This window comes from Podarcis pityusensis (genome assembly GCF_964106645.2).
Source record: "Podarcis pityusensis genome assembly, chromosome: 2".
Taxonomy (NCBI): Eukaryota; Metazoa; Chordata; class Lepidosauria; order Squamata; family Lacertidae; genus Podarcis; species Podarcis pityusensis.
In genome coordinates, this window is record NC_138029.1 from 15,577,962 (window position 1) to 15,604,136 (window position 26,175).

Sequence of the window (26,175 nt, forward strand, 5' to 3'; positions counted from 1 at the left end):
AACCACCTGAAACTATTGAGAGAGGGGACCAGACACACCTCAGCAGGGAGGGAGTTCCAGATACCTCCACTTACCTCATACCAAGGAGGGGACCACCACCAGGAGAACCTCATTGGCTGATGTTAATGATGAGCAGGTCAATATAGGAAAAGGCATGCTTACAGGCAGTGTAAGAAACTGAGATATGAAAGCTAGGAGCTAAATGGCACCTTAAACCTAGGTTATGGGTGCAACAACGGAATCCAACAACGCAACAATGGTGCACTTTTTAAATAACAAGAATACAAAGCTGAAAATGAATGAACTGCAGCTGAAATATTCATTTTTCACATGGTCTAGTCCTTCCTCTGCCCACCCCCCTAATATTCTTAAGAGGGTCTCTTCTCCAATCTTCAGCAAGTAGGTAGAAGTGGGGAGGCAGAAAAAGGTCCTCTTTTCCTTCCACTCTGCAGTTTTAATCTGAAATCTTTGGCGCAGTACTGCGCCCAGAGCTCAGAAACTGCTTGCGCTAATGAAATTCCCTGTTTCAAAATGCACCTAGAACAATGGGAGTTTCAAACACTGCTTACAGGTACTTGAGTCCCAATTAGTTGAGGGCTGTATATGGCAAAGTAGGCACCTTGCATTGGGCCTGGAAAGCAACTGGCCACCAGTTTAGCTGTTTTAAAATACTTGTAATATGTTTGTGGCTTGCTGGCCCTACCAGCATTCTTGCTACAACATATTACGCTTGTTGCAATTTCTAGACAGTTTTAAAGAGGATCTCCGCATAAAGAACACATTGTGGTATTCTATCTTGGAGATTGCACCAGCTGAAACCAGGCAGTGGTGCTCCCAGCTTCCAAAGTCACCTGGGCCTTGAGTAACAAAGATGGTTCCAGGAGCACCCCTATTTGACTACTCTCAGCATCATGTTTATTTGTTGCAGAAGCTTCTCTGTTTTTAGGCATTCCTAGGCAGGGGTCATTGTTTCAGCAAGAAAGTTGCCTTTTCTAAGGAAGTGGGTGAAGATTATTTTTGTCCGGTACTGTGTACTCCCTGCTTGCTCAAGCCTGTGCCTTTGGCTATTGCTGTCCTCTGACCCAGGGAACTAGGTGTTATTGGAGGGGCAATGCAAGATGCTAATTGGAATGAGACTGCCCCATGACATTGTCAGTGCTGACTGAGCATGTGGTTTCTGGAGCTCTGGTACTGATAATTACGCTTTCTTATGAAGTGTACAGGGTCTTTAAAACTGTTGCTTAGCCTGGTATTCCCATAGTTGCCTATACATGGTAAGAACAGATCTTTGTTTCTTTTCCTTCAAATATCTTCTTCCTGTAAAGAATCAGAGACGGCTACAATAAGATTTTTAAATTTGAGGTGTTTTCCCTTGATCTGACCTGTCCTAGCTCACTTGTCTTGAGCCAACTTATTGCGTTTTATCAGCTAGTATGTTCCTTGAAGACACTTCTAGTTTAGCAGACCTAGCACATTCCTACTTTACATTTTGGTTAACCTAAATATGTCTTCTAATTTGAAATAAGATCCTGCCCTGGTTCAATTGGATGGGTTTCAATTGCCTCCAGGTAGCTTCTAAAAGTCTGCAAGAGACATTTCCCCCTCTGGCTAGGTTTCCTGGTATAATTAAGTTGACCTTGGTAAAATGAATTCTTAGCTGTGAATCTAAAGTATTTTCCATTCCTGTTCTTAGCTTCCTTTTCTGACAATATAATATTTAGAAGTTGGCATCTGGCAATAGATTAACCTTGCTGTTAAATAGCATGCTGTAGGTATGATCCCAAACAATGCAAGTACAGTTTCATATGCTTTAGAATTTATAGAAGACAGATTTACTTGAAATTTCACATTCTTGGAAAAACTGGATATTTTAAGAAGCTGTAATGAAAAAGGCTATTTCAATGTGGATTTATGAGGTGACAGTGTTTCTGGTTGCAGCCTTGTGAACCAGTTAATAGACACTGCTGGAGAAACTAAGAGTTTGCATACCTTCTTCCAATGTACTGACTCAACAGAGCAGCAGGATTCACCTTTTTGTCTAGACCACTGTAGTTGATAAATTCTTCATGTCTTTTGTTTTTTTAGTTTGTCTTGAAATCTCCCTGCCCCCCAGTCACCTCTTCTTATAGGCCCATTTTTTATTGTTTATTGTCTTCAACTGTTAATCTTTTAAAGGCTTTCCCCCCTTTATGAACGTTATGAGCTGTTTTAGGCACACACCATTCAAAAAGTGAGATAACAGATATAAAAGCCAAATTAAGCTCATAAGCACCAGGTATCTTGAAACTTTGCATGCACAACTTCTCATCCCTTTTCATAGAATTGTAAAGTTGGAAGGGACCCTGAGGGTCATCTAGTCCAAGTCACTGCAATGTAGAAATCTCAACTAGATCATACATGGCAGGTGGCCATCCAGCCTCTGCTTAAAAACCTCTAAGGAAGGAGAGTCCACCACCTTCCAAATAAGTCCTCTGTTGAACAGCTCTTACAATCAGAAAGTTCTTCCGGATACTTAGTCGACATCTCCTTTCTTATACCTTAAATCCATTGGTTTGGGTCCTAGCTTCCAGCGTTAACAAAAAGTTACTGCAGCTGTTTGAAGATGGAGCGACAACCCCATTGAGAGTAAACCCTCACGGACCATCTCCTAGGCTCAGTGGGAATTTCTCTTTTAAATTAACTGCTTAATGTTTCCCAAGGCCCTGAGCTACACAAGTCCAAGACTTTAAACAAAAGAATTGGGGAGTAGTTCAGTGTTGCACTAAAGTGGCTGTTCCACAGGTCAAACATTTATGTTTGCTAGAAAGAACAATCCCACTTTCCTCTCCCCATGCATTGTTCTGGGGGTTCTCCAGACTCCCTCCAAGCCAGTTTCAAGGGTGGGGAGAGCCCCCTTGTGCAAACAGAAGTCCTTGTGCAAGGCTTCCACTGATGGGGCTCATTCATTGAATCCTGCCCCTAAAAATAGTAATGTGGGTTTTTCTGTGGGGTGATCTGCACATGCAGGGTCGGGACGCGGGTGGCGCTGTGTGTTAAACCACAGAGCCCAGGACTTGCCGATCAGAAGGTGATGGGGTGAGCTCCCGTTGTTCGGTCCCTGCTCCTGCCAACCTAGCAGTTCGAAAGCACGTCAAGGTGCAAGTAGATAAATAGGTACCACTCCAGCGGGAAGGTAAACAGCATTTCTGTGCTCTGCTCTGGTTCTCCAGAAGCGGCTTAGTCATGCTGGCCACATGACCCGGTGATGTGGTGAGGTACTGTATTCTGAAATGCTCTCTCTGATTTGGAGAGACGGGGAAGATATCCTCCCTTGTTATATAAAAATAGAAAGTGAGAACAAAGCTATTGTACCTGACTTGCTACTTTCTATGTAGAAAGGAATTTTTATTTCAGCATGAAGGAGCCTTCATGCATGTGGTACCACTGCTGAAATTTGAAGTGATAACAGTTCTGGAAGGCTGTCCCTGCATGACACATGCACCCTCTCTGACCTCTGTGCAAGTATAGATCAGCCTTGTGTGGGACTCTACAATACTGCACTTACAGAAAACTCACTGAGTTCCTAGGAACCCTAAGAGAAGCATTACAGTTCATGTAAGTTATTAGGGAGTTGCACTGATGGGTATGGGAAGAGTATCCTAACTCCTTGCGAAATATTTCGTCTCCCCTCCCTCTATTTGTATATCTCCATTGGGTTAAGCTGTTGTTACTATTGCTCACTTGATGACCAGGCCTTACTCAAGAAGGGCTTTTTGGATGGATGGCCAGGTTGGTCAATATGTATTAAATCTGCTGTCTTGATAGTACAATTAAGAGATTGGTTTTGCTCTAACCGTAGGAGCCAACTCCTAGGGGCTACGGGGGCTTTGGCTCCCACAATAAAATATTTGAGTGATGAAGTTGATGGGCTTTCCCATTCAAATGGTGTGTGTGCGCACTGCATCATGTGATTGATTATGCAGGGCATGGCTTACCTGGGCCACCACAATATTTTATTCAAGTTGGCACCCCTGGTTCTAACATTTTAGCGGTTGACACAAAAAGGGCTGATGTAATAGTAGCAGCAAATTACAAAATAGATGGGAAAAGTCGCATGTGCTTGGAAGTAGAAGCTTTACCTTAGTAAAGGTGATGGCTGTATTCCAAAACCTACCAGGAATATCTTAACCTTTGTCTAGTTCTTGCAGTTTCAACATGGATATGCTGAAAGCAATAAAACAAACAAACCTGTTTGGTGCAGGAGCAAAGACATTATATTCCCAAGTATCTAGTCATAGTCTTGTCCTGTCTGTTACTAAAATTAGACTTCATTGAAGCAATTTGATCAGATTAAATTTGATATAATCTGACGGCATGCTCAAATGAGCGCATACAGGTCATGTTTCATAAGTTTAACATGTGAAACTTCTAACATGGTGAGAGAGGAGTGGTGTGTGTGTGTGTGTGTGTGAACTTAAGTTGACCGCTTTGCCAAAAATCCAACAGCCAATAGAAGAGTTCTTTTGAGGAAGCAGAATGAAATGTGGATAGTTTCTTCTGCCTCAAGGATGCAAGCCTTAACATTGTTGGGTCATGTGGTTCCAGTACTTTCATTCATACCAGAGCCATGTGTGATGGTCTTGGGGAAGAAGAAGAGAGTTTGGATTTGATATCCCGCTTTATCACTACCCGAAGGAGTCTCAAAGTGGCTAACATTCTCCTTTCCCTTCCCCACAACAAACACTCTGTAAGGTGAGTGGGGCTGAGAGACTTCAGAGAAGTGTGACTAGCCCAAGGTCACCCAGCAGCTGCAGGTGGAGGAGTGGAGATGCGAACCCGGTTCACCAGATTACAAGTCTGCCGCTCTTAACCACTACACCACACTGGCTCTCCTAAAATAGAGTATGGATGTAATCAGATGCTCGTCCCTCCATAAGAGGAAGCAGCTTTGTGTGTTACAAAGTAAGATAAAGGTAAAGGGACCCCTGACCATTAGGTCCAGTCGTGACCGACTCTGGGGTTGCGGCGCTCATCTCGCTTTATTGGCCGAGAGAGCCGGCGTACAGCTTCCGGGTTATGTGGCCAACATGACTAAGCTGCTTCTGGCAAACCAGAGCAGCACATGGAAACACCGTTTATCTTCCCGTCAGAGCGGTACCTATTTATCTACTTGCACTTTGACATGCTTTCGAACTGCTAGGTTGGCAGGAGCAGGGACCGAGCAACGGGAGCTCACCCCGTCGCGGGGATTCAAACCACCGATCTTCTGATCGGCAAGTCCTAGGCTCTGTGGTTTAACCCACAGCGCCACCAAATGCTGCTTGGTAACTCCTGCAGGAAGTTTGCCACATTGGGATGTGCACAAAAATGTAAGGAGGGCCTTGAAGGATTGGGTCAAAGGCCCATGCGGTCCAGCATCCTGCTTTCACAGTGGCCACCCAGATGCCTATGGAAAGCTGACAAGCAGCACATGAGTGCAACAGCACTCTACCCACCTGTGATTCCCAGGAACTGGTCCAGTCATACCTCGGGTTGAAGTTTCTTCAGGTTGAGTGTTTTCGGGTTGTGCTCTGCGACGACACGGAAATAACGGAACGCATTCGTTCCGAGTTTCGCCGCTCGTGCATGCATATACGCTCAAAATTATGGCATGCGCAGAAGCAGCAAATCGTGACCCGCACAGACGTGGGTTGCGTTCGCATCCAGAGTACCACTGTATTTAGAGGCATCCTGCCTCCAGCACTGAAGGGACTACATGACTAGAAGCCACTGATGGTCTCATCTGCCTGGAATGTATCTAAACCCCTTTTTGAAGCAATCTTAAGTTTGCAAGATGCATGCATCACTGCTACTCAGGCTCCTACAAGCCTCCCTTTTCAGCCACTACCAGATATATAAATGCTGTAAGCTAAATGCACTAGTGACTGCATGTTTTCAGGGCAGCACATACTGTGTGATGTTTCGAAACCACTCTTGAGTTTATTCCCTTTTACACAGGGGCATGTGTTGTCATGTAAAACCTTTGAAAATCCAGGTGCCCTCAGGGATTGCAAAACAAAGGGAATATAATAGACATTTTTTGAAAAACACATTGGGCAACTTGAACAATCCCACAGCCCTTCTTAAACCCTGTGACTTATGAACATTGGCTCTGCACTGGCCTCCGAAGAGTTATACCTAAAGAGTTATACCTTTGATAAACACTTCCTTCATACTGCTGTACGTACTAAGTTCAGGTTAAGGTTAGGTTTAAAATTAAGGGGATAGGGTCATTCTACGCTTTCAGTAGCAGAAGCATGCTGCTAATGAGATTGTGTGTGCTTTGCTTGCCAGAGTAGGAGAACTCTTATTTTATAAAATAAATAATTAAACTAGCATAGTTTATGGGAGGGCCTTCTTGGTAGTGGTGCCTGTCCTGTGGAACACCCTCCCATCAGATGTCAAGGAAATATACAACCATCTGACTTTTAGAAGACATCTGAAGGCAGCCCTGCTTAGGGAAGATTTTTATGTTTGATGTTTTGTCGTGGTTTTAATATTCTGTTGGGAGCCATCCAGAGTGGCTGGCAAAACCCAGACAGATGGGTGGAGTATAAATAATGAATTATTATTATTATTATTTATTATTCAGTCATTACATTGCAAATCCCAGTTTGCTGTGATGTTCAACTGTTAACTGTGGTTTTGAATAATCCTCCAAACCAGAATTGTAAATCATGGTTTGATCCTTATTTGGAGGGATTGCTCAAACCACAGTTTACCAGTTCAGAAGTTGCAGGGAACTGTAATTTAGAGGAAACCAGGAAGTCGTCTATAAAGGCACATCTAATCCACCTTGCAACTAACTGGATACACATTGGCAGTCTAGCCTTGGAATTTGCATATGCAAAGCAGACTTAGGAGAACTTGTGTTTCTGAATACATTTTTATTCCACAATGGCTGCAATTATGCCTCAGTGGCTAATATTTGTCAGCTTCTGACAGACTGCTAGCTCCTCAACTTGTGTTTGGAGATGATTGGAAGAAATGTAAACAGCTGCAATATGTCAGAGTAGCAAATTCCCCAAAGGGATAAAGTTTGCTTTATTACGGCGTTTTAAATCCTGCTATTAAAAAACAATGGGGGATGGAACTATAATTTCTAGAATTTACATGATAAGGTTTTTTTTATTTACTCTTTCTTTTTTATTAATAAGAATTGCTCCACTTACAGCATAACAGGACGGATGCTTTGTTATCCTCAGCTATTGTCGGTGACAAGCTACTCTTGCCATCAGTCTTGTAGTTTATCCACCAGGGAGCCAGATTATGGCCTTGTAAAATGGAGTGCCATTCCTAAAATCCCTTAATTAATTACAATTTCTTGCTCTCTCCCACTGAATATATTGTATGTGCATCAAGAGGCCTTGGATTTATCTCCTTGCTACTTATTTGCACATGTCTGTTTGTAGAGCATCTTTAGAAAAGTGCACCTCTTTTTGTGCTACATCAAGAATAGGGGAATCAAGAATAAGGATGATCAAAAAGTGTATGGCATTAAAAAAAACCCTCTTCATCCAGCAAATCAGAATTAGGGGCTGGGACCTGCAAAACAAACATGGAGGGGATGAAATGGAAGAGTGATTAGACTGTTCTTGGCTTCCACACCTTTTCTGTTGCCTGGGCCATTGACTCTTTCTGTGACTGCTAAATGACATCCCCCCTTCCCAAATGGGATGGATACCTGGATTTCTTTGATCAGTTGGCTAATGGAATATCCGTGTGTGTATGAATAGCGCTTATTTGAGGGATCAAGTCCATTCATGAAATGTATCCAAATGGTCTGGTCTAAGTGTGTTGTGGGACTTTTGCCTGGTCCATTGGCATTCAGGTGGTGGCTGGAGGCAACTCTTGCACTCGTGACTTGTATCACCCTCATGACTTGCCCCGAAGCATCTCACGAGGAAAGGCTACTTTGTGCATTTCCGTGCATGTGCTAGAGTGGCATAAGAAAACATTTAAAGGTAAAGGGACCCCTGATCATTAGGTCCAGTTGCGGACGACTCTGGAGTTGCGGCGCTCATCTCACTTTATTGGCCGAGGGAGCTGGCGTACAGCTTCTGGGTCATGTGGCCAGCATGACTAAGCTGCTTCTGGCGAACCAGAGCAGCGCACTGAAACGCCGTTTTACCTTCCCGCCAGAGCGGTACCTATTTATCTACTTCCACTTTGACATGCTTTCGAACTGCTAGGTTGGCAGGAGCAGGGACTGAGCAACGGGAGCTCACCCCGTCGCGGGGATTCAAACCTCCGACCTTCTGATTGGCAAGTCCTAGGCTCTGTGATTTAACCCACAGCGCCACCCGCATCCCTTTAAGAAAATATTTAATGTGTGATAATTTTGTGTGAATCCTGTGTTGGCATATATTTGAGCTAGATCTCTCCAGGAAAAACTTGGAGAAAAACTCTACTCTCCCATTGCCACCTCCCATCCTTTTTGTTTGGCAGAATGGAGTTATGCTTGCAGGACCTGTTTGTAGGACTTTAACTCAGGGTGCAGTCTAGGAACTGTTTCTTTGTAGTCACCCCTGCTTGCCGACAATAGAATGGACAGTAGCCCTGGGAATTTTCTTGGTGTTCCCTGCTCCTTAAAGCAATGGTCCATCTTGTATTACCACCCCCCCTTTATTATTACTGCAGATGAACTGTATTCCTGAAAAGTGTGACATAATTGGTGGTATTCACTTTATTAAATTATTTTTCTCTTTCCTCTTTCCCACCCCTTGCTTTTTGTGTGTGTGTCTTGTGTAGCTCAGCTGTGAAAAAATATGGGAGACGACAGGCCATTTGTGTGCAATGCCCCGGGCTGCGGACAGGTACGTTTACAGTATACTTTATTACGAGTGTATCGTTGTGAATCAAAGTGGCTGTTTTATCACTAAGGCAAAGAGTTTAAAGCCAGTGTTTTACGTGATCACTGGAGGTAATCAGATCGGAGGATTTGCAGTGCGTAAATCCAAGTTACGACCAAGTGCAAGGGCTCCAAAGTAATGAAATTTGCCTGTCTTTTGTGCCGTATTGGTGTTCTTTTGGTATACCAACCAACATCCCCAATAATATCCATGGAGCCTGGAAAGGGAAAACCCTATTCTGATCTCCAGTTAATGTTCTCTTCTTTTGTCAAACAAGCCTGAAAAAGAAAACACACAATCTAATTTGTTAGCTGCTTTAGGATATTTTTGAAAAGCAGCTTATAATGTATCTGTTTATTAAATGTATGTGTTGGATTGGGCTACTAGCATGGTAGCAAAACAGATTATGCTGGTTTGACACATCTTAGACAATGAAGTCTTCATGCAGTATACATGTATGTAATAAAATGTGTATCAGCTTTGACATTTTATTCATACAGGCAGCATGGTATACTTTACCTGTGACCGATGAAAGCAATTGGCGGAAAATTGAAGCACCCCAATGACTCACTCATTCCAAATCTGCATTAATACACTTTCTCTTCCTTTTAACAAAACAAAAATGCCCAATTCCCCCTTTTTCTTTTCCTCTCTGTAAAGTCATATTCACTGACCATTTTCGTTCTGCAAAACATTCCAGCCAGTCATGAGTGCAGAAGCATTCTGCAAAAGCATCCGGCTCCCAGGGTTGCCAGGATTCTGTTCTCCACACTGGTGCCACAGAGAAGGCTGCACCAATGTGGCACATTTCAGCATTTTCATGAACTGGTCACCCTGTAATCTATATTCGCTATATTACACTTTGAAGTGCTGGGTCAGTCTTTTCTTTGGTCCAAGGGGCACATTCACTGTTGGCTAAACCTGCAAAGGCCTCGTGCAAGCAGTAAGCATGGCTGAAATGGGCATTGGCAACCCAAACTCGCTCACTCTGTCCTGCACACAGTCTCCCTACCTCATTAGTGGCGAGAGTGCGATAGGTTATTAAGGAGAGCCTTTTGAAGTTGTTATTTCTCTGATGTATTCAAGGAGAGCAGAACTACTCAGTGGGGGCCACATGCTAGAGAGGCAAAAGTGGGGGGGGGGCAGAGCAATGGGCGTGACTTGTCTTTAAAAAGGAGGTTACATTCCAGCCATGCCTAAGCTGAAGGCTTTTACGCATAACTGTCCTCCATCCAGGTAAGCAAGCAGCATTATCACAGCTCAAGGACACACTCCAGCCTAAGAAACTCAGTTACTGGAAGTTTACTAAGACTTAACTAATACAGCAAACAGTTTAGCACTGTGGCTTGATGAAGTAGCCTCTTTCTCTTGCAAGGTTTTGCAGGTGCATTTCTAGCAAGTTTATTGTATATGTTCAGTAGAGCATAATCTCAGGATTGTGGGTTTGAGCCCCACAATGGACACAAGATTCATGCATTTCATGACTCTCGTGGTCCCTTCAACTGTGATTCTGTGAGTGGTAGCAGAGATACAGATCTGTAAATACATAGGGGGAAAATACTATACGCATGTCAAGACCATGCAGTTGTCTATGTCTGAGAGATGTGACCAGTCAGTGCTCACTACTGTCATCCACCGCAAGTTCCTTGTACATGCCAACATATTTTTTTTCCTTTTAATCTGATGTGAGGATCTTCTTCAATGAGCTTTCTATCAGCCTTCAGAATGGTGTGCTCAAAGGTGGGTTTATCTGCCTACGTTTAGAGAAACCGTGTCTTCAATTTGCCCCTTTTCTTTTCCTTCTGCCTTCCATTCAAAAGGGGGGGAAAAGAAAATCCTACTCATACAATTAATGCATCCCCTTTTATTTTCTCCAATTGGGAACTAATTTATTTTGCATAATATGATGCATATGGGATGGGGCCCAGGAATGTACATAATACTTTGAAAGATGGAATGGTTTCATCACATCCATTAATATGCTTTTTATGTAGTCTGAGAGGAACAGAATGTCTTATGCTGCCACTTCAGCTTATAATGTGTCATAATGAAATGAAATCTTGGTTTGTAGTTTGTGGATGCTAAAAAGTACACCCTCCTATATACTTAGTGGTTCTTACGTAAAACCAGGCTGCTGGATCAGGCCAGTGACCCATCCAATCCAGCAGCCTGTTCTTAACGTGGCCAACCAAATGCCTGTGAGAAACCCACAAGAAGGATTTTGAGCAGAGGAGCCCTCTTATGGTTTCCAGTAACTGGCATTCAAAAGCATTACTGCCTTCAACTCTTAGTTGTCTCTGCCTGTCTCCTATTAAGGATGGGTAGATCAGTCTGTTCCCAGTGCCTATCAATTTCATGTGTTAATGGCATTTATGTCGGCTTCGGCCCAGTATACCTGAAGGAGCATCTCCACCCTCATCATTCATCCCGGACACTGAGGTCCAGCTCCGAGGGCCTTCTGGCGGTTCCCTCCCTGCAAGAAGTGAGGTTACAGGGAACCAGGCAGAGGGCCTTCTCTGTAGTGGCGCCCGCCCTGTGGAATGCCCTCCCATAAGATGTCAGGGAAATAAACAACTATCTGACTTTTAGAAGACATCTGAAGGCAGCCCTGTTTAGGGAAGTTTTTAAAGTTTGATATTTTATCATGTTTTTAATAATCTGTTGGGAGCCACCCAGAGTGGCTGGGGAGGCCCGGCCAGATGGGTGGGGTATAAGTAATTATTATTATTATTATTATTATTATTATTACTATTATTATTACATATCTTCATAAATCCCTGTTTCCATGTTAATCTGATTTTTTTTAACACATGTATGAAAAATTTCTATTTATGAACATATCTAAATACGTATATTCTGAGTACACATTTCTAAATATACTTTACCCTAAAATACAACAATTCTTTGATAAAAATACAGTTTTTATACATTTTTGTATAAGTAGATAATAGTATCACAAAACTTGAAGGGCTGCTAAATCCACAGAATAATTGGATCAAATCCAGCATAGCACCAAGGCAGTCATTCCACCAGTTCAAGGATTTCTGCTTGTTCAATGGAATCTTCTTCACCTCTCTATACCCCAAGCTGTCCTAGGAGTTCCCCAAACCTCTGGTGCAGATTTGGGGAGGGCACAGGGTGGCATGGGGGGGGGGAGACCCATTACTCAAGAGCAGACCCTTACATTGATGGGACTTGTTAGTAGAATACTGCCCAATATGTTATTGGGGGTACATATTGAATCAATATGCTGAAAAAATGTGAACCAAACAAAATTCTCCGCCATCCCTTCTCTTTACTGGAGTGTTTGGTGGGGTCAGGGAAGAGCAGGAACAAGTAAGAGCAAGTGAAATAAATTTGAAATACAAGCTGAAAAGTATTGCTGCGAAGCCTTTCCACTTCTGTCTTGAAAGCACGTTAACAATATGAAATGTTCATTCATTATTGCAGCATTTGTGGCACCAATTAACTTGATTCCCAATTTCTTCCATTCTATTTTTTTTTTTTTTTTTTTTTTTTTTTTGGAAAGTGCTGTTGTGATGAAGGGACGGTGACCTAAAACTGATTTTGATGAGCTTGCTATCCCCTCCACCCTATAATCCAAGCTACTGGGCTTTTAATGGGCCTGTAAACATGTTTTTGGTTGCTAGGTCTTTAATGGCTGTTATTTTTGGATTCTGTACATGATCACTTCCCAGCAGTAAGCTTGATGTGACACAGCTGAGTTCTAAATGTGCTGCATATACTTCTTTTAAAAAGATTCAGCTGAAGGTCGTTTATCTAGTTTCTTTTCTAAGAGGACAGGTGACAATCTTTCCATTCCAGCTCCTGCCCTAAAGTGGTTGCTTGACAAGAATGTGTCTCTTAGAGGGAGTGGAGGCAGGGGGATCGAAAACTTCCTGTGCCTGAGACTGTATACAGTTCTAAGTCACATTAACTTCAACTTTTTTAGGGTATGCGTCTAGCCCTCATGGTTGCAAAGAAAAACATATCAAATGCTGCCCTCTGAACAGTTTTGAAACCTTTCAGTTTTCACCTAGAATGTACCATCTGAAATCCTTTGTAGATGGATATATTTTAATTTAAAGAAGGTGTGTTTTTTTAACTGACTTCCAATTCCAGTTTGAAGCTCTCATAAGCCCTCCTATTTGGCCATCCAGTCAAATATTGGGGTGTATGGGGGGGTTAGGGGAGGGGTAGTACCTCTGGTGGAGGACACCTCATGCTCCTGGGATAGTTTGTCCACCTTTGGTCCTCACCCTGCAGTCAGCTCTCGCCTGTAGCTCCTAGAAGCTGTCAGCATGCAACAGCGGCCACACCCCAAGAATGGCTTTGGCTGACTGGCTAAACCAGGTGAGGGTGGCCAATAGGTCTCAAACTCTTCATCAATTAGGGGCTTCTCCTGCATGCAAAGACAGGTCCTGGCAGATTAGGCGGACAATACCAAAACTGGGTCCAGTGATCAAGAAAGTGGTTTCTGCGTGGTTTCTGCATGTATTGTAGAGGGGAGTGAGGGGCAGAGGGGGCTCATCAGCCTGGGAAAGTAGCCTATCTAGGAGAAGGAAATCTCTGATCCTAAACCTCTGCTGCATTGCTAAAAGGCTAAGGAGTAAACTCTACATAAATCCAGATTGGATCCAGAGTTTTTCAAGCACCTACTGTTGGGTGCCTTATAAACAGGCCTTATAAAGTCTTCAGGAAACCTAGTTTGAAAATGGGGTGTCGATGTTGGTAGTGGTAGTACCCATCCTGTTACTACTTGATTGCCCCTAGTCACTGACAACAAATGTCTAATATCTGCTGGAGTGGAGACAGATTCTTTTTATTTTAATTCTTCCTCCAAAGTGCTTCAGGGGTTGTGGTTGTGATCCATATCTTTTATGCTTTTAATAATCTTCTGAGGTAAATTAGGCTGGGAGATAACAATTAGCCCAAGATCACCCAATAAGCTCTGTGGTTGAACAGTGGCTTAATCTCAGTTCTCCTCTGTTCAATTCCAGCACTTACCACTACATCACATTGGCACACAGACTATGCTCTCAAAATGAGTTGTTTAAATGTAGTTGAAGAGAAACAAGTCTAAGGCTTTTGTCCTTTGGTTTGCGGTTGGTTTGTTTTTCAGGCGCTACCTAAGCACTTCATGTGTAGTATAGTATAATCACATTTAATCACTGCCCATTGGCAGTTCCTGCCCTGAGACAAGATATCCACAGCCTAAAGTCACTTTGATAGCTGTTTGGCCAGCCTTGCCTTGGAAACCTCCAAGGAAATCTATTCCATAGTCTTATCTCTGGAAGGTTCTTGGCTGTTTTGGACTGGTAGTTTGAAAGCTATTGTTTAAATTAAACCTGTTGCCCTATAATTTTAAACCCAGAGTTGCAATTTCTGGAGTAAGAATATTGTAGAATACTTTATATTTACATAACATGTATTTGAGAGTTAGGGAGGTGTTTTCGTTTTGGGGAAATCGGTGGTCTGTTGGCCTTTCCTGCTCTTAGTTGCCATAATATACAAACTCGGATGAGTTTCTGAACATCAGGTTTTCTGCTTATTGATATACTGATATTGAAGAGAAACAGATACAGTCAAAGTGTACCCAAATAGCTATATTGAGGGCTTAAATGCCTTTTCCCCAGGCTATTTATTTCTGTATATTCACAGTAATATAGTAATCCAACCAAATGGATAAAGTTCCGTTATTTACATAAATATCCGTTTTACTTTTTCACACAAGACTAATAAAATTCCCCCTCTGTACAGACTGTAATAGCAAGCTTCATGTACATAATGTTTGAAGGGGAAAGTGTCAGTTTAACATAGAGGTTTTGACAGTACTGTGATATCTATGCAGAGAAGAAAACTTGTTGTAAGAAGCAGCTCTGCGTTTTAGCCGAAAGTGTCAAGTGAAATAGATCCAAATAGTTGGCAGAGATACTGGGCATCCCCAATGGCTACTTAAAATAATCTTCTAAAGCTATTTAAAATACTCTGAGATAATAAAACACATCCTCAGTGGAGCTGAATGTGAGCAATAAACTTTAGCGATGTCATTAAAGCAGAAAGGTATTGACTTAAAAATGTATAATGATGCAACCTTCTCATTAGACCTACTGAAATACACTCTTGTATTAACTGTCTTAGAGACATAAAATTGCCTTCAGTAGAGAAAGGAGCTGATGGCTATTTCACACAATAAAATTGCCACATCAGGGATGCAGATGGAGTGGAATCAGTTTGTTTTTTTGCTCACGGCGAAGCACCCCATGTTCAATTCACAGCTCAGCTCACCACCATTTGCTTTTTGGATTAGTGTATTTTAGTGGCCGGCAAAATTAAATATAACTGGTCACATAGTAGGGTGCTTCTGCAACATCTGTGCCATCAATACAACCCTAAGCAGGGTACACACAACCCATATCCCTTGAATAGACAAGATACCCAAGATCTGCCACAGGACATACTGAGCATGTTTCAGTACCATAAAACTAAAAACAAATCAACCCTCCCTTTTCTAGCTTAAAAAAAAAACCACAACTCAACTGAAAGGTGCAGTTCACTCGTTGTCTGGCTGTCACAAAATATAGCAGCTCAATGTTAACGCTATGAATTCCCTTTCCACTCACTTTTTAAAATCCCAAACATATGGAATTTGTAGATGGTGTTATAAAGTATTTAAAATAGAAGGCTGTCATTAGTGTGCTTTATCCAGTACAACTGCCTTGTAGTATAGAATTTTTTTTTATGAGTAGTGCAGTAACACTGGCTGTATTCTGGAAGGCAGAGAATTTAGACAGCTACCAAGGAAAAAAATTGGAACATTTCACTTTTTAATACTTACCACAAATCACCACTTAGAGTCTGATCGCATCACTACTTTTATACAAGCCATTTCCTCAAACAATTGTCTGCTTTTTAAACCCACCTCCCGGAGAATTTATTCCCCTTAAGCCTATGCTTCTAAGGGTGTCATCTGCAGAACATCCAAGAAATCAAAAGCTCAGAACCTGCATGAGGCCAGAAAATGACTCCCCCTCTTTGTGCTTTATTGTATCCTCTTATCTTGTCATATAATAGAAATAATGTTTATGGCACTGAAGCCTCAGCACCACTTGGCATTTAACCAACCTCCAAAAGTAGTTTATTGCTTTGTATACTCTGCCACTATAACCATTATCCCTTAAATCTCTATTGCTTTGTAATATACGAGCCAACAAATGGCTTCTGTGATTGGTTAAACATGGCACTGAAGCCAAGGTGTGTTTTATAGCTGGTATAATACAAACCAATATAGATTATTCCTGTTATACAAGCTCTTGTATTAGAAAGAGGGAGGGGGGAAGAGAGAAGGTGCCCTCTCTTTCTTTCAAGAAGATTTCCAGTGACAGGCTGCCCTTGCTTTCTTTGACTTTTTAGTGGCAAATCACGTGATTGTAGAAAAGATCTCGTATAAGTACACTGATGCTTTTGAACACAAAAACTTGCATCCATTTTGAGAGTAGTTTCTCCCTTCCTCCACTTGGGTAACTGGGTTGGTAGTTGGTTACTGAGAGTTGATCACATAGCCTAAATCCAAACTAATGCACGATGAATGTCTCTCTGCTAGAAAAGTAAATATGAAGGGGAAGCATCTCCCTTTAACTTTTAAATCCCTGAATTTTACTCTTGTGTTAGTTAGCTCTTTGCCAGAATCCTTCTCCTAAAGGTCCATACTTCCCTACATTTCCCCCATTCCTTTCGATCTGCTTTTAGGCAACAGCATTGCCTGGCCTTGTGAAATAACTGCAGGATGGGGGATGTGGACCAGTTAGGCCAAACTACATACTTTCCCTTCATGTCCAATAACATTGGGAGGAGAAATTCTCCAGCTGGGTTCAGGAGGTCTTAAGGAATTTTGCAGGATTCTGTCTTGCCCCCATACTTTTTAGCATCTACATGGAACTTCAGGGAAAGATCATCCAGAGATTTAGTGGGAAGTGTTGGCAGTACTTTCATAACTCCCAGCTCTATTTAATTGGCTTAGGTGAAAATGAAAGTTCTGAGCCAGTGACTGCTGTTGGTAATGGGCCGGATGAGAGACCAAAAAAAGAAAGAAACATAATCCTGGCAATATGGAGGTGCTGTGAACAGGCGATTTATCTCCTTTGGGAAATAGTGTTCCACTTCTTTTAGACAGGATTGCGCTCCCCGTCAAGAAAGCATAGGAAACCTCCACCCCATGGGCCAAATTTGTGACACATTTAAATGGTGACAAATGCAAGCAATTCTTGCAAAGGAACAATCAGCAGCACAGGCAGGGAGTTAGATCCAACTAATGTCATATGATGTCAGATAATTGGCAGGTGAGCAAACCTGCCCACCTGTCTAATATGGCCTAGAAAGAATTGGCCACAATTGAATTTGGCCCGCCAGCCAAAAGGAACTCTTCATCCCTTCCCTAAAGCATTAGGTTCACAGTCCGCCGGTTCCTCAAGTAGCATTTCCAGCATGGAGTGCTTTTTCTCGGTTGGGGGCATTATCCATGTTCAGTTATATCCAGGATTGACTACTGCAGTATGTTTTATATATGAAGCTACCTTTTTGAAGATTGGCAGAAAGCTTCAGTTTGATCAGAATACAGCTTCCAGGCTACTAGCTGGGACCAAGCACTGGTCACATAACACCCTACGTAGAGAAGTGCAGTGATTGCCAATCTGTTTCCACACACAATTCAGAGTTCTGGCACTTTAAAATTGCCATAGCTTGAGGCATAGGCACTTGAAAAACTGCCTATTCCCATGTCAACCTTCTTGTATGTTGAGATAATTGACCAGAGGCTGTCCCTGCCATCTGAGATGAGGCAGCTAATGACTGGTAAGAGAATATTTTCAGTATCCCATCTGGGGCATTCCTTTCTCAGCAAGGCTCATCTGGTGCAAAACCAGAATCTGCAGCCGAGAACCAGCTGTGCAGAGACACCATGAGGGCCGGTTCTGATAATTGCATTGCTCGCGTTTTAATGGCTCAAATACAGGGTTGATGGAAAAATGGCCAAAGACATGCATCTTTGTCATGTTGGAATAATCAGTGTGGTCTAAATAGATTTGCTTTGGTCCATCACCAAGGCCCCTATATGCCAAATCTAGGCCAAAGCACAAGTGTCAAAGGAACATAAAGAGAGACAGTGAATAGAAGTGTTTATGTACAAATGCTAGAAGCCTATGATCCAAGATGGGAGACCTGGAGTGTTTTGGCCTTAGAGGATAGCATTGATAGAGTGGTCATAATGGAAACCTGGTGGAATGGAGAGTTGGGCATGATTATCTATATCCTAACCCTATAGAAAGGACAGGGAAGGACATACTGGAGGTGGTGTCACTCTGTATGTCAAAGAGGGCATCAGCTCCAGCAAGCTAGAAACCTTAAAAGGGCCAGACTCATCCGCAAAATTGTTCATAGTGATACTGGGCCCTGAGAGTGATTGAGTCCTGGTGATGTGCTATTATTCCCCAGAACAAAAAAGGAGACACAATAAAGACAAATAAAATTAGACATAGGGTGGAGAAAATGGGTAGAGAAAAGTTTTTCTCCCTCTCTCACAATACTAGAATTTGTGGACATCCAAAGGATCTGAATGTTGGGAAGATTTGGGACAGACAAAAGAAAGTACTTTTTCATGTAGTGCGCAGTTAAGCTATGGAATTCTCCCATAGGAGGCAGTGACGACCATCGTTTTGGATGTCTTTAAAACAGAATTAGACAAATCCATGGAGGTAAAGGGGATGCGGGTGGCGCTGTGGGTTAAACCACAGAGCCTAGGACTTGCTGATCAGAAGGTCGGCGGTTCGAATCCCCGCGACGGGGTGAGCTCCCGTTGCTCGCTCCCTGCTCCTGCCAACCTAGCAGTTCGAAAGCACGTCAAAGTGCAAGTAGATAAATAGGTACCGCTCCAGCGGGAAGGTAAACGGCGTTTCCGTGCACTTCTCTGGTTCGCCAGAAGCGGCTTAGTCATGCTGGCCACATGACCTGGAAGCTGTACGCTGGCTCTCTCGGCCAATAAACGAGATGAGCGCCGCAACCCCAGAGTCGGCCACGACTGGACCTAACGGTCAGGGGTCCCTTTACCTTTTACCTATGGAGGTAAAGGCTATCAGTGGCTACTAGACATGATGGCTCTGCTCTTCCTCCATGGTCAGAGGAAATAGGCTTCTGAACACCAGCTGCTGGAAAGTGCAGGAGGGCAGAGCGCTCTCACACACAGGTCCGTCTTGCTGGAGTGCCATAGGCATCTGGTTGGCCATTGAGAACAGGATGCTGGACCAGGCGTGCCAGTGGTCTGATCCAGCAGGCCCTATTTAGAATGTGGATTTTGTTGCACAATACACTTACTCTGGAACCATAGTAACAAAACTCGCTGGCTTAATGCCTAAGGCTTCAAGCATCTTGCTAGTAAGGGTTATTACTCCATATTAGCAACAAAGAGGTGGTTCCCCCCCCCCCCCTTTTTGTATTTTGCTCAAAAAGGGATCACTTTCTAACTGGGAGTGCTGAGCTAATTTTTAAATAATAAGTTTGAAAAGTCATCTGAAGCCAGTGAACATTTATTTTTTAACATGCCTATAACTTAAAAATGGCCAAACCAATTTAAACCAAATTGGATAATAAAGAAAAAGCTCCTGGGCTGAGCTCCTGTATGCCAAGTTCCAGCCTAGAATGAATTTTTATTACCAAATTATAAACCTCTTAAAAATGAGGGTCTAAAATGGAAATGTTGACAGACCTTTAACTACAAGAGCATTATAACGTGTTCTGTGCTCTAACATATAATGAAAGGCTTAAATATTGTTTAATAGCAGCACTTCCAGTAACCTGAAAGCTTAATCATTCTTACTGTGAGGATTCATTGCAGACCTAAGAACCAGTTGAGCTCCACATGCTGTGCTGTATCAACACAAGCACTTGTCTGTCAAATGAAAATGACTCTGGACAGCTCTCCAGATCCTTTCCTCTTCTAAATAAGAGCCAGTCCATTTGATTACATTCTGCTTTGGAGGTGTCGTGAAATGTAAACCTTTAGGCCATGATCTGGGGAGGTGGAGAGGAACTTGCACACTGCAGTGTTAAAAAACAGATTGCTCATTGTTGCCTTTTGGAAAAGTTGGATGGCCACTATCACATCACCAAAAAAAGAGGAAACGTATGACAAAAAAAAAAAGAGGATACAGATTTGCATATGCTGATATACAGAGAAAAATATGCAGATTTAGAAATAACTTTCACACTTCAAATAGAAATACAGTGCTTCTCAACAGAGTGAGCAAACTGTGACCAGAAGATTGGGTACCTGTTCAGTCTACTGTCCAGGTGTTAGCTGTTAATGGGGAGCTTCAAAACACTTTCCATTCTCCCTTCTTTATATTTAGATTACATTTTGACTGAATCATCCTTCAAATAGAGGATTGTCCTCTGTAGCGTAGGGTACATGGCCACCCAGTTGAAAACCTTTTCCATGTTGAGAGATGTACTCAGGCAATAGGTTTGATACACAATCTTAAACCATCAGCTTCAGTCCTCCAGTTTCCTCAAGGAGGCTGAAAATTCTACTGTGGTTCTTTGCAAAGTACTTGCGTAAGTTCAATCTGTGCATCACTGCTCTACACAGAAGGCACTTCCATGTAGGATTCCCTGGTGCAAAGGTTCTGGATGGCACACCTTTTTAAATTTTGTATCTTGGGCTTGTATCAGCAGGGCCCTTTTATTAATATAATTGTTGTTATTATTAATCTTATTGCCCTTCACCCCCAAGGTCCTAGGACAGGTTACAATAATTAAAGCACAATATTAAAAACAGTTTAAAACAACTTCAATCATAGGAATAAGGTGGGTCCTAAAATAATACATTTTAAGTGGCATATGCAAGTGGTGCATCTTCAGCACCTGATATTCAGGATCATTAAGTTCAGTTACTAGGGCTTGGTGGTGAGAACTTGACAGGCAACTTGTGTTCACATCTAAATGTATTAATGGCTGGTGGTTTAATAAAATTGCCTCCCTTAGTAAAAAAGGAGGCGTGCTTGCATGTCTTTTCTTTATAGACTCTTGAGTATCCTGGCAATAGTGATTTGAGCTGCTGTGTGGTTTGTGGTTAGCTCTGAGGATTACTCCAATGGTACAGTTTTACTCTACTCCACAGGCTAGCGAGTAACTGACAATCTTACACAATGCACTTTCTCTTCAGTCCTACAAATCCATTTAATCAAATAAAGGATGCTCTGCTTTTCTTTATCAAATAAATCCTCAAAAAAATTAAAGCTATCAACCATAAAATGCCAAATCAATGCCAGCTTTGCAAAAACAACAACAACAAACCAATAGCTGCACTAGATCAAGCGATATCCCAAACTGTGAGCCTGATAACCCAAGGGGAATACAATCTTCTGAGAACCAGCTGCATCCCTAAACCCATATCACACTGTTCCTCTGTATTACGTTTGAATCAGTTTTCATGCAGACCTCTTTGAGAATAATGTCACAAAGCTGGGGTGGAGAGTGAGGTACTACTGATTGGATGGAACAGTAACAATTTCGAGCTTCTGCCGATGGAAGTAGCGATCAGCCAGCTTAGTCAAGAATATTCAGGGAACCAAGGCATTAAAGATCTTGGAGGTGGTGGTGTGTCTGCCTGTGTTTACCTTGACAGCTGGGTGTCTTGACTCATCAGTTTGAGGTGGCTGTACTACTTGCTTTCTGAAGCACAGTTAACCAAGGATGCGTAGGGGGACAGGGAGATACCTCAATGACCATTTTCATGTCTTCGAATTCTGTAGCTGACTGCTGTTCATCAAGCTGGAAGCCACAAAAAGGCCATGAAGTCAAATGTTTTGTATTTATGAGTGATTATCCCTGGCTTGGGGCAAATATTCAGTTGAAGGAGATCAAGCAGTGAGTGTTTGATTTGCATTGCTCCTTAGGCAAGGCACTGCCATCTGTGTGTTTAATCAAAACACCAAATTTAGCGCTTCTGTCTCCACCCCCAATTTCAGAGTACTTTGGAATGTCTTCAATTTTCTGCATTCTAAATATATGTACCGTAAACCCGTAACGTACATACATTTAACTCGTGCTCATTCAACTTGACACACGGGAGGGGGGGGGGCTTTGGCAATCCTTCCTGCCATTGAACCCAATGTGTTTTGATTATATGTGATTTTGGCTTTAGGTGCGATCCCTGAAACGTAAGTTGCAGGCTTACTGTATTTGTACTTCTGAGTTTGGTATGGAAACTGATGCACTATAAGCAGGGGTCATCAGTCTTCTGGGATGTACCTTTAAACCCAAACAGAAATGTAAAACCCAGAAATCGCTTTCTTCTTCATGCACGTTTCTGAACATGTACCTGCACACACATCAGTAATATGAATTATTTAGTCCAATGTTTGAATTCCTAAAATCAACAAACCCCACCCCCTAATCCCCTGCTCCAGTTTTACTCAAATTATACCCCCCTCCCCATAGACTAAGAGGACCAAAACAAAATACAGGGAGGCTGGGAACCCTCTGCATGTGTGCACACTTACACATGTAGTTTGAACACTAAATTCGTCTCCCCTGGTAGTGATGCAAAATACTTCAATCTCCAACCTGAAGCCATCAGAATTAGTCAGGCAATGAAGTGGCACATCACAGTAACAGATGTCGTACTATTTATAGATTAAGATTATCAAGGACAAATGGAAAGTGCCCAGCAATGCTAGGGAATTCTAAAACAAACAAGAAATAACCGGCAGAGTTTTGAAATAAGTGGTTAAATTTTTGAAAGGTTCAGCCCGCCCCTTTTGTTCAAAATAGCATCAGATTTTATGCAGACATGGACAGAATCATCCTCCTTGATCTCAGGAACCATCATGCAAAATTTGATGAGGATATATTAAGACGAGTTCAAGTGCACAGAGAAAAAGACAAAACTGTTTTCCAAAACATGTAGTGGATAGCAATTAACAGGACGTGCACATTCTTGTTAATAGCATTTTGGTGCTTTGGTTTTGGTAACACTATAAAAGACAACTTATTTGGGAGACAATAAGCAACCAGTTCCGGCAGCCACAACATTCTAACTCAAATAGAGTAATAAAGCTGAGGTTGGGAGACTGGCCCCAGGAAACTTGCCACGAACCTCAGTTTTCCAGCTCTAGGTAAAGGAACCCCTGACCATTAGGTCCAGTCGTGACCGACTCTGGGGTTGCGGCACTCATCTCGCTTTATTGGCCGAGGGAGCCGGCGTACAGCTTCCGGGTCATGTGGCCAGCATGACTAAGCCGCTTCTGGCGAACCACAGCAGCGCACGGAAACACCGTTTACCTTCCCGCCAGAGCGGTACCTATTTATCTACTTGCACTTTAACGTTCTTTCGAACTGCTAGGTTGGCAGGAGCAGGGACCGAGCAACGGGAGCTCACCCTGTCGCGGGGATTCGAACCGCCGACCTTCTGATCGGCAAGTCCTAGGCTCTGTGGTTTAACCCACAGCGCCACCCGCGTCCCGATTTTCCAGCTCTAGCATAAGCTTAATGGTTGGACCTGCCTTGATTGTTTTTCAGACTTCATTCCATAGAAACCATCAAAATGTAACTTGCAGGGGTTCCATCTTAGATATGCAGAAAATTCTCAGCAGAGGTACATCTGCTGGGTACTATCAAAGGATAGTGCAGAAAGAGTCTGACAATTTTGTTGCTGTGTGCCAAGGAACACTTATTTAAATGACTTTTGAAACCTTGGAGGCTTGGAGTTTGTCAGGAATACTCAGATACTAAAAAGGTGTCCTTCTGTTTCAACTGTAACTTCTGTTTGCAAATAACGTTATCCTCATCCTCAAGAGGATAGCTTTTCAAAAAAATCTGTATAATCATATATTTCAATTTCCTTTAATTTCTTGAATACCCAATGCCTAATTCTTGCTGGTTCCAAACATGAGCTGCTGTTGCCTGCTTCAGTCAAGTTCCTGATAAAGAGTTCAGTCATTCTAGAACCACAATTTTAAAAAGGGAAGGAAATGCAGTTAATCAAAGCAGCCCCATTTTGAAGTAGAAGTCAATTTTGTAGCCACCTCTTCTACTGGCAATATGAATGATTAATAGCATATGAATTTAATTTTGTTGTTGCTAAGAAAAGCACTTTGGATTCCTCTCTAGGTTATTGGTGCAGAGAATATTCTCAGAAATGTCTAAATGGGATGTAATCTCATTACCAGTTTTTTCACTGCAGAGGCAAGACTGTGAAGGTGACTGACGACTGCGACAATAGTGCAGTTTTTATTTTACGAAATAGCCATCCATTCTTGTGAACTGCCATTTTAAATCAATCCCATTTAACAACAGAACAGTGAGAACCTCTAGTTCTGTTGACGGATGCAAGCTGCTTTGAGAGCAGCGTAATTAGGTCTGTGTATTCAAAGAGTTCCAGGGATCTCCATTCTTGGTACCCTAAATAACATGCTAGTTTTGTACACTTACCATTTTCCAAACTGGAAACGGCAAATACTGTCTTTAAACTGAACCAATGAAAGGATGTAGAATGATATAACTATCTTATAAAAGTCTGATTGTTGCCTGTTAAAACAAGTATAATGGCACAGTGATGACATTTTCTGATGCAGCTAACGTCCTAGTCCTAATGAGAGGCACTGCACCTCTTTATGGATGCCAAAATACTAAAATACTAATACACTGTAAAATACTAAATTATCAACCCTTGTTTGCTAATATATTAGTCATTCAAACAACCTTTCTCCCTCCCTCCATTCCCAAAGGAAATGCTCGCCAGTCAATCTCCTATAAAAAACCAGCTTTCGCCCCAACAGACTCTGAATAAATACCATCCAGATTAAGAACCTCTAGCTCACAAAAGTTTTCAAATCTTAGTTTTTATTGAACATATTCCTGCAAAATCTTCCTGCAACCATTTATATCTTTTTCCTTTGTTGCATTCTGTGGTAGCAACATTTTTCAGTTGTGACCAACATTTTTCAGTTGTATTACACATTGAACTCAAGTTTAAATACAGCAGATTTCTTTCAAATAAGCTATTGAAAAATTAATAGAATCATAGAATTTTTTGCATATCTTGCACATGAACATGATTTGCATGCTTTATTCTGAATTTGCTTGTGCGGAGTAGAATTAGGAGTCTTCCCTATTAGCAGGTCTCAAGCATTTTCTCCCTGTGGAGAACTTGAAAATTGGTGGAGGATATCTTGGTGGACAATATACCGTATTTTTCGCTCTATAAGACGCACCAGACCACAAGACGCATCTAGTTTCTGGAGGAGGAAAACAAGAAAAAAAAATATTCTGAATCTCAGAAGCCAGAATAGCAAGAGGGATCGCTGCGCAGTGAAAGCAGCAATCCCTCTTGCTGTTCTGGCTTCTGGGATAGCTGCACAGCCTGCATTCGCTCCATAAGACGCACACACATTTCCCCTTACTTTTTAGGAGGGAAAAAGTGAGTCTTATAGAGCAAAAAATACGATAATAAACTTCTTTTGTTCTATGAATCAACTCAAAACTCACATAACTCATGTTTTTCATATCCATAACATTGCCTTTTCAATGTGATGGATGTGTTTGTGGATTAAATATGAAGAAAAATAACTTTCTTTTCTTCTGCACTGGCACCATCATCATCATCAATCCTGTGCCATATTATGAAAATCACATGCCCTAGGCTAGGCCACCAAAAAGGGCCATTTTAACTTGTCAGTTTTTAGGGGAAAGTTGGTAGACTGCACAAGTGTCATGTTATGATTATTATTGGATTTGAGGCAGAGCCTTGTAAGCTTCTGTAATAATCTGGCCTTGGCAAATGGTCTTGGATCATCACAATCAGAAAAATAAACCAAATGCTGAGCCAAATACAGATATTATTGACCACAGCTTTTCTGTAGACCCCCTGAGTGGTACACAGACCATGGTTTAAGAATCTATATTTTTCTTTCAAGTGTCAGTGTAGTGGCAAGAAGAAGGAGGAATTTCGGAAGTGATGGAACATACTAGTGAACGGCTGAGTTATTTGTGACTCTAGACAATGAGTAAGGGGAACGGAATTAGTCAGTGTACAGAAGTGTCAGCTCCTGAATGTTAGATTTGTTTACACGGACATTCCTGGTTTTCATAAATGCGGCTCTGCATTTATAGGGATTACTTGCTTTTTGAAGACAATTAAGGTCACCCTGTGTCAAGTGGTTGACAATCCTTCTGTGTGTGAATGCATGTTTTTTTAGTAGCACTCGTAAGCGCAGGTGACTTATCAAGCCCCCACCCCCCGGGATCAACACAT

General features: G+C 42.1%; 1 protein-coding gene across 1 annotated transcript in view; it reads left to right on the forward strand.

Annotated features, from left to right (window-relative positions):
* The window catches only part of LOC308470969 (cyclic AMP-dependent transcription factor ATF-7), a 107,148-nt gene that overhangs the window by 17,733 nt on the left and 63,240 nt on the right, over positions 1-26,175 (forward strand). The window contains exon 2 of the mRNA XM_080994727.1: positions 8,770-8,834. Within this exon, the coding sequence (XP_080850853.1) occupies positions 8,787-8,834 (48 nt within the window). The 5' untranslated portion in view covers positions 8,770-8,786. The remainder of the gene's footprint in view (positions 1-8,769; positions 8,835-26,175) is intronic.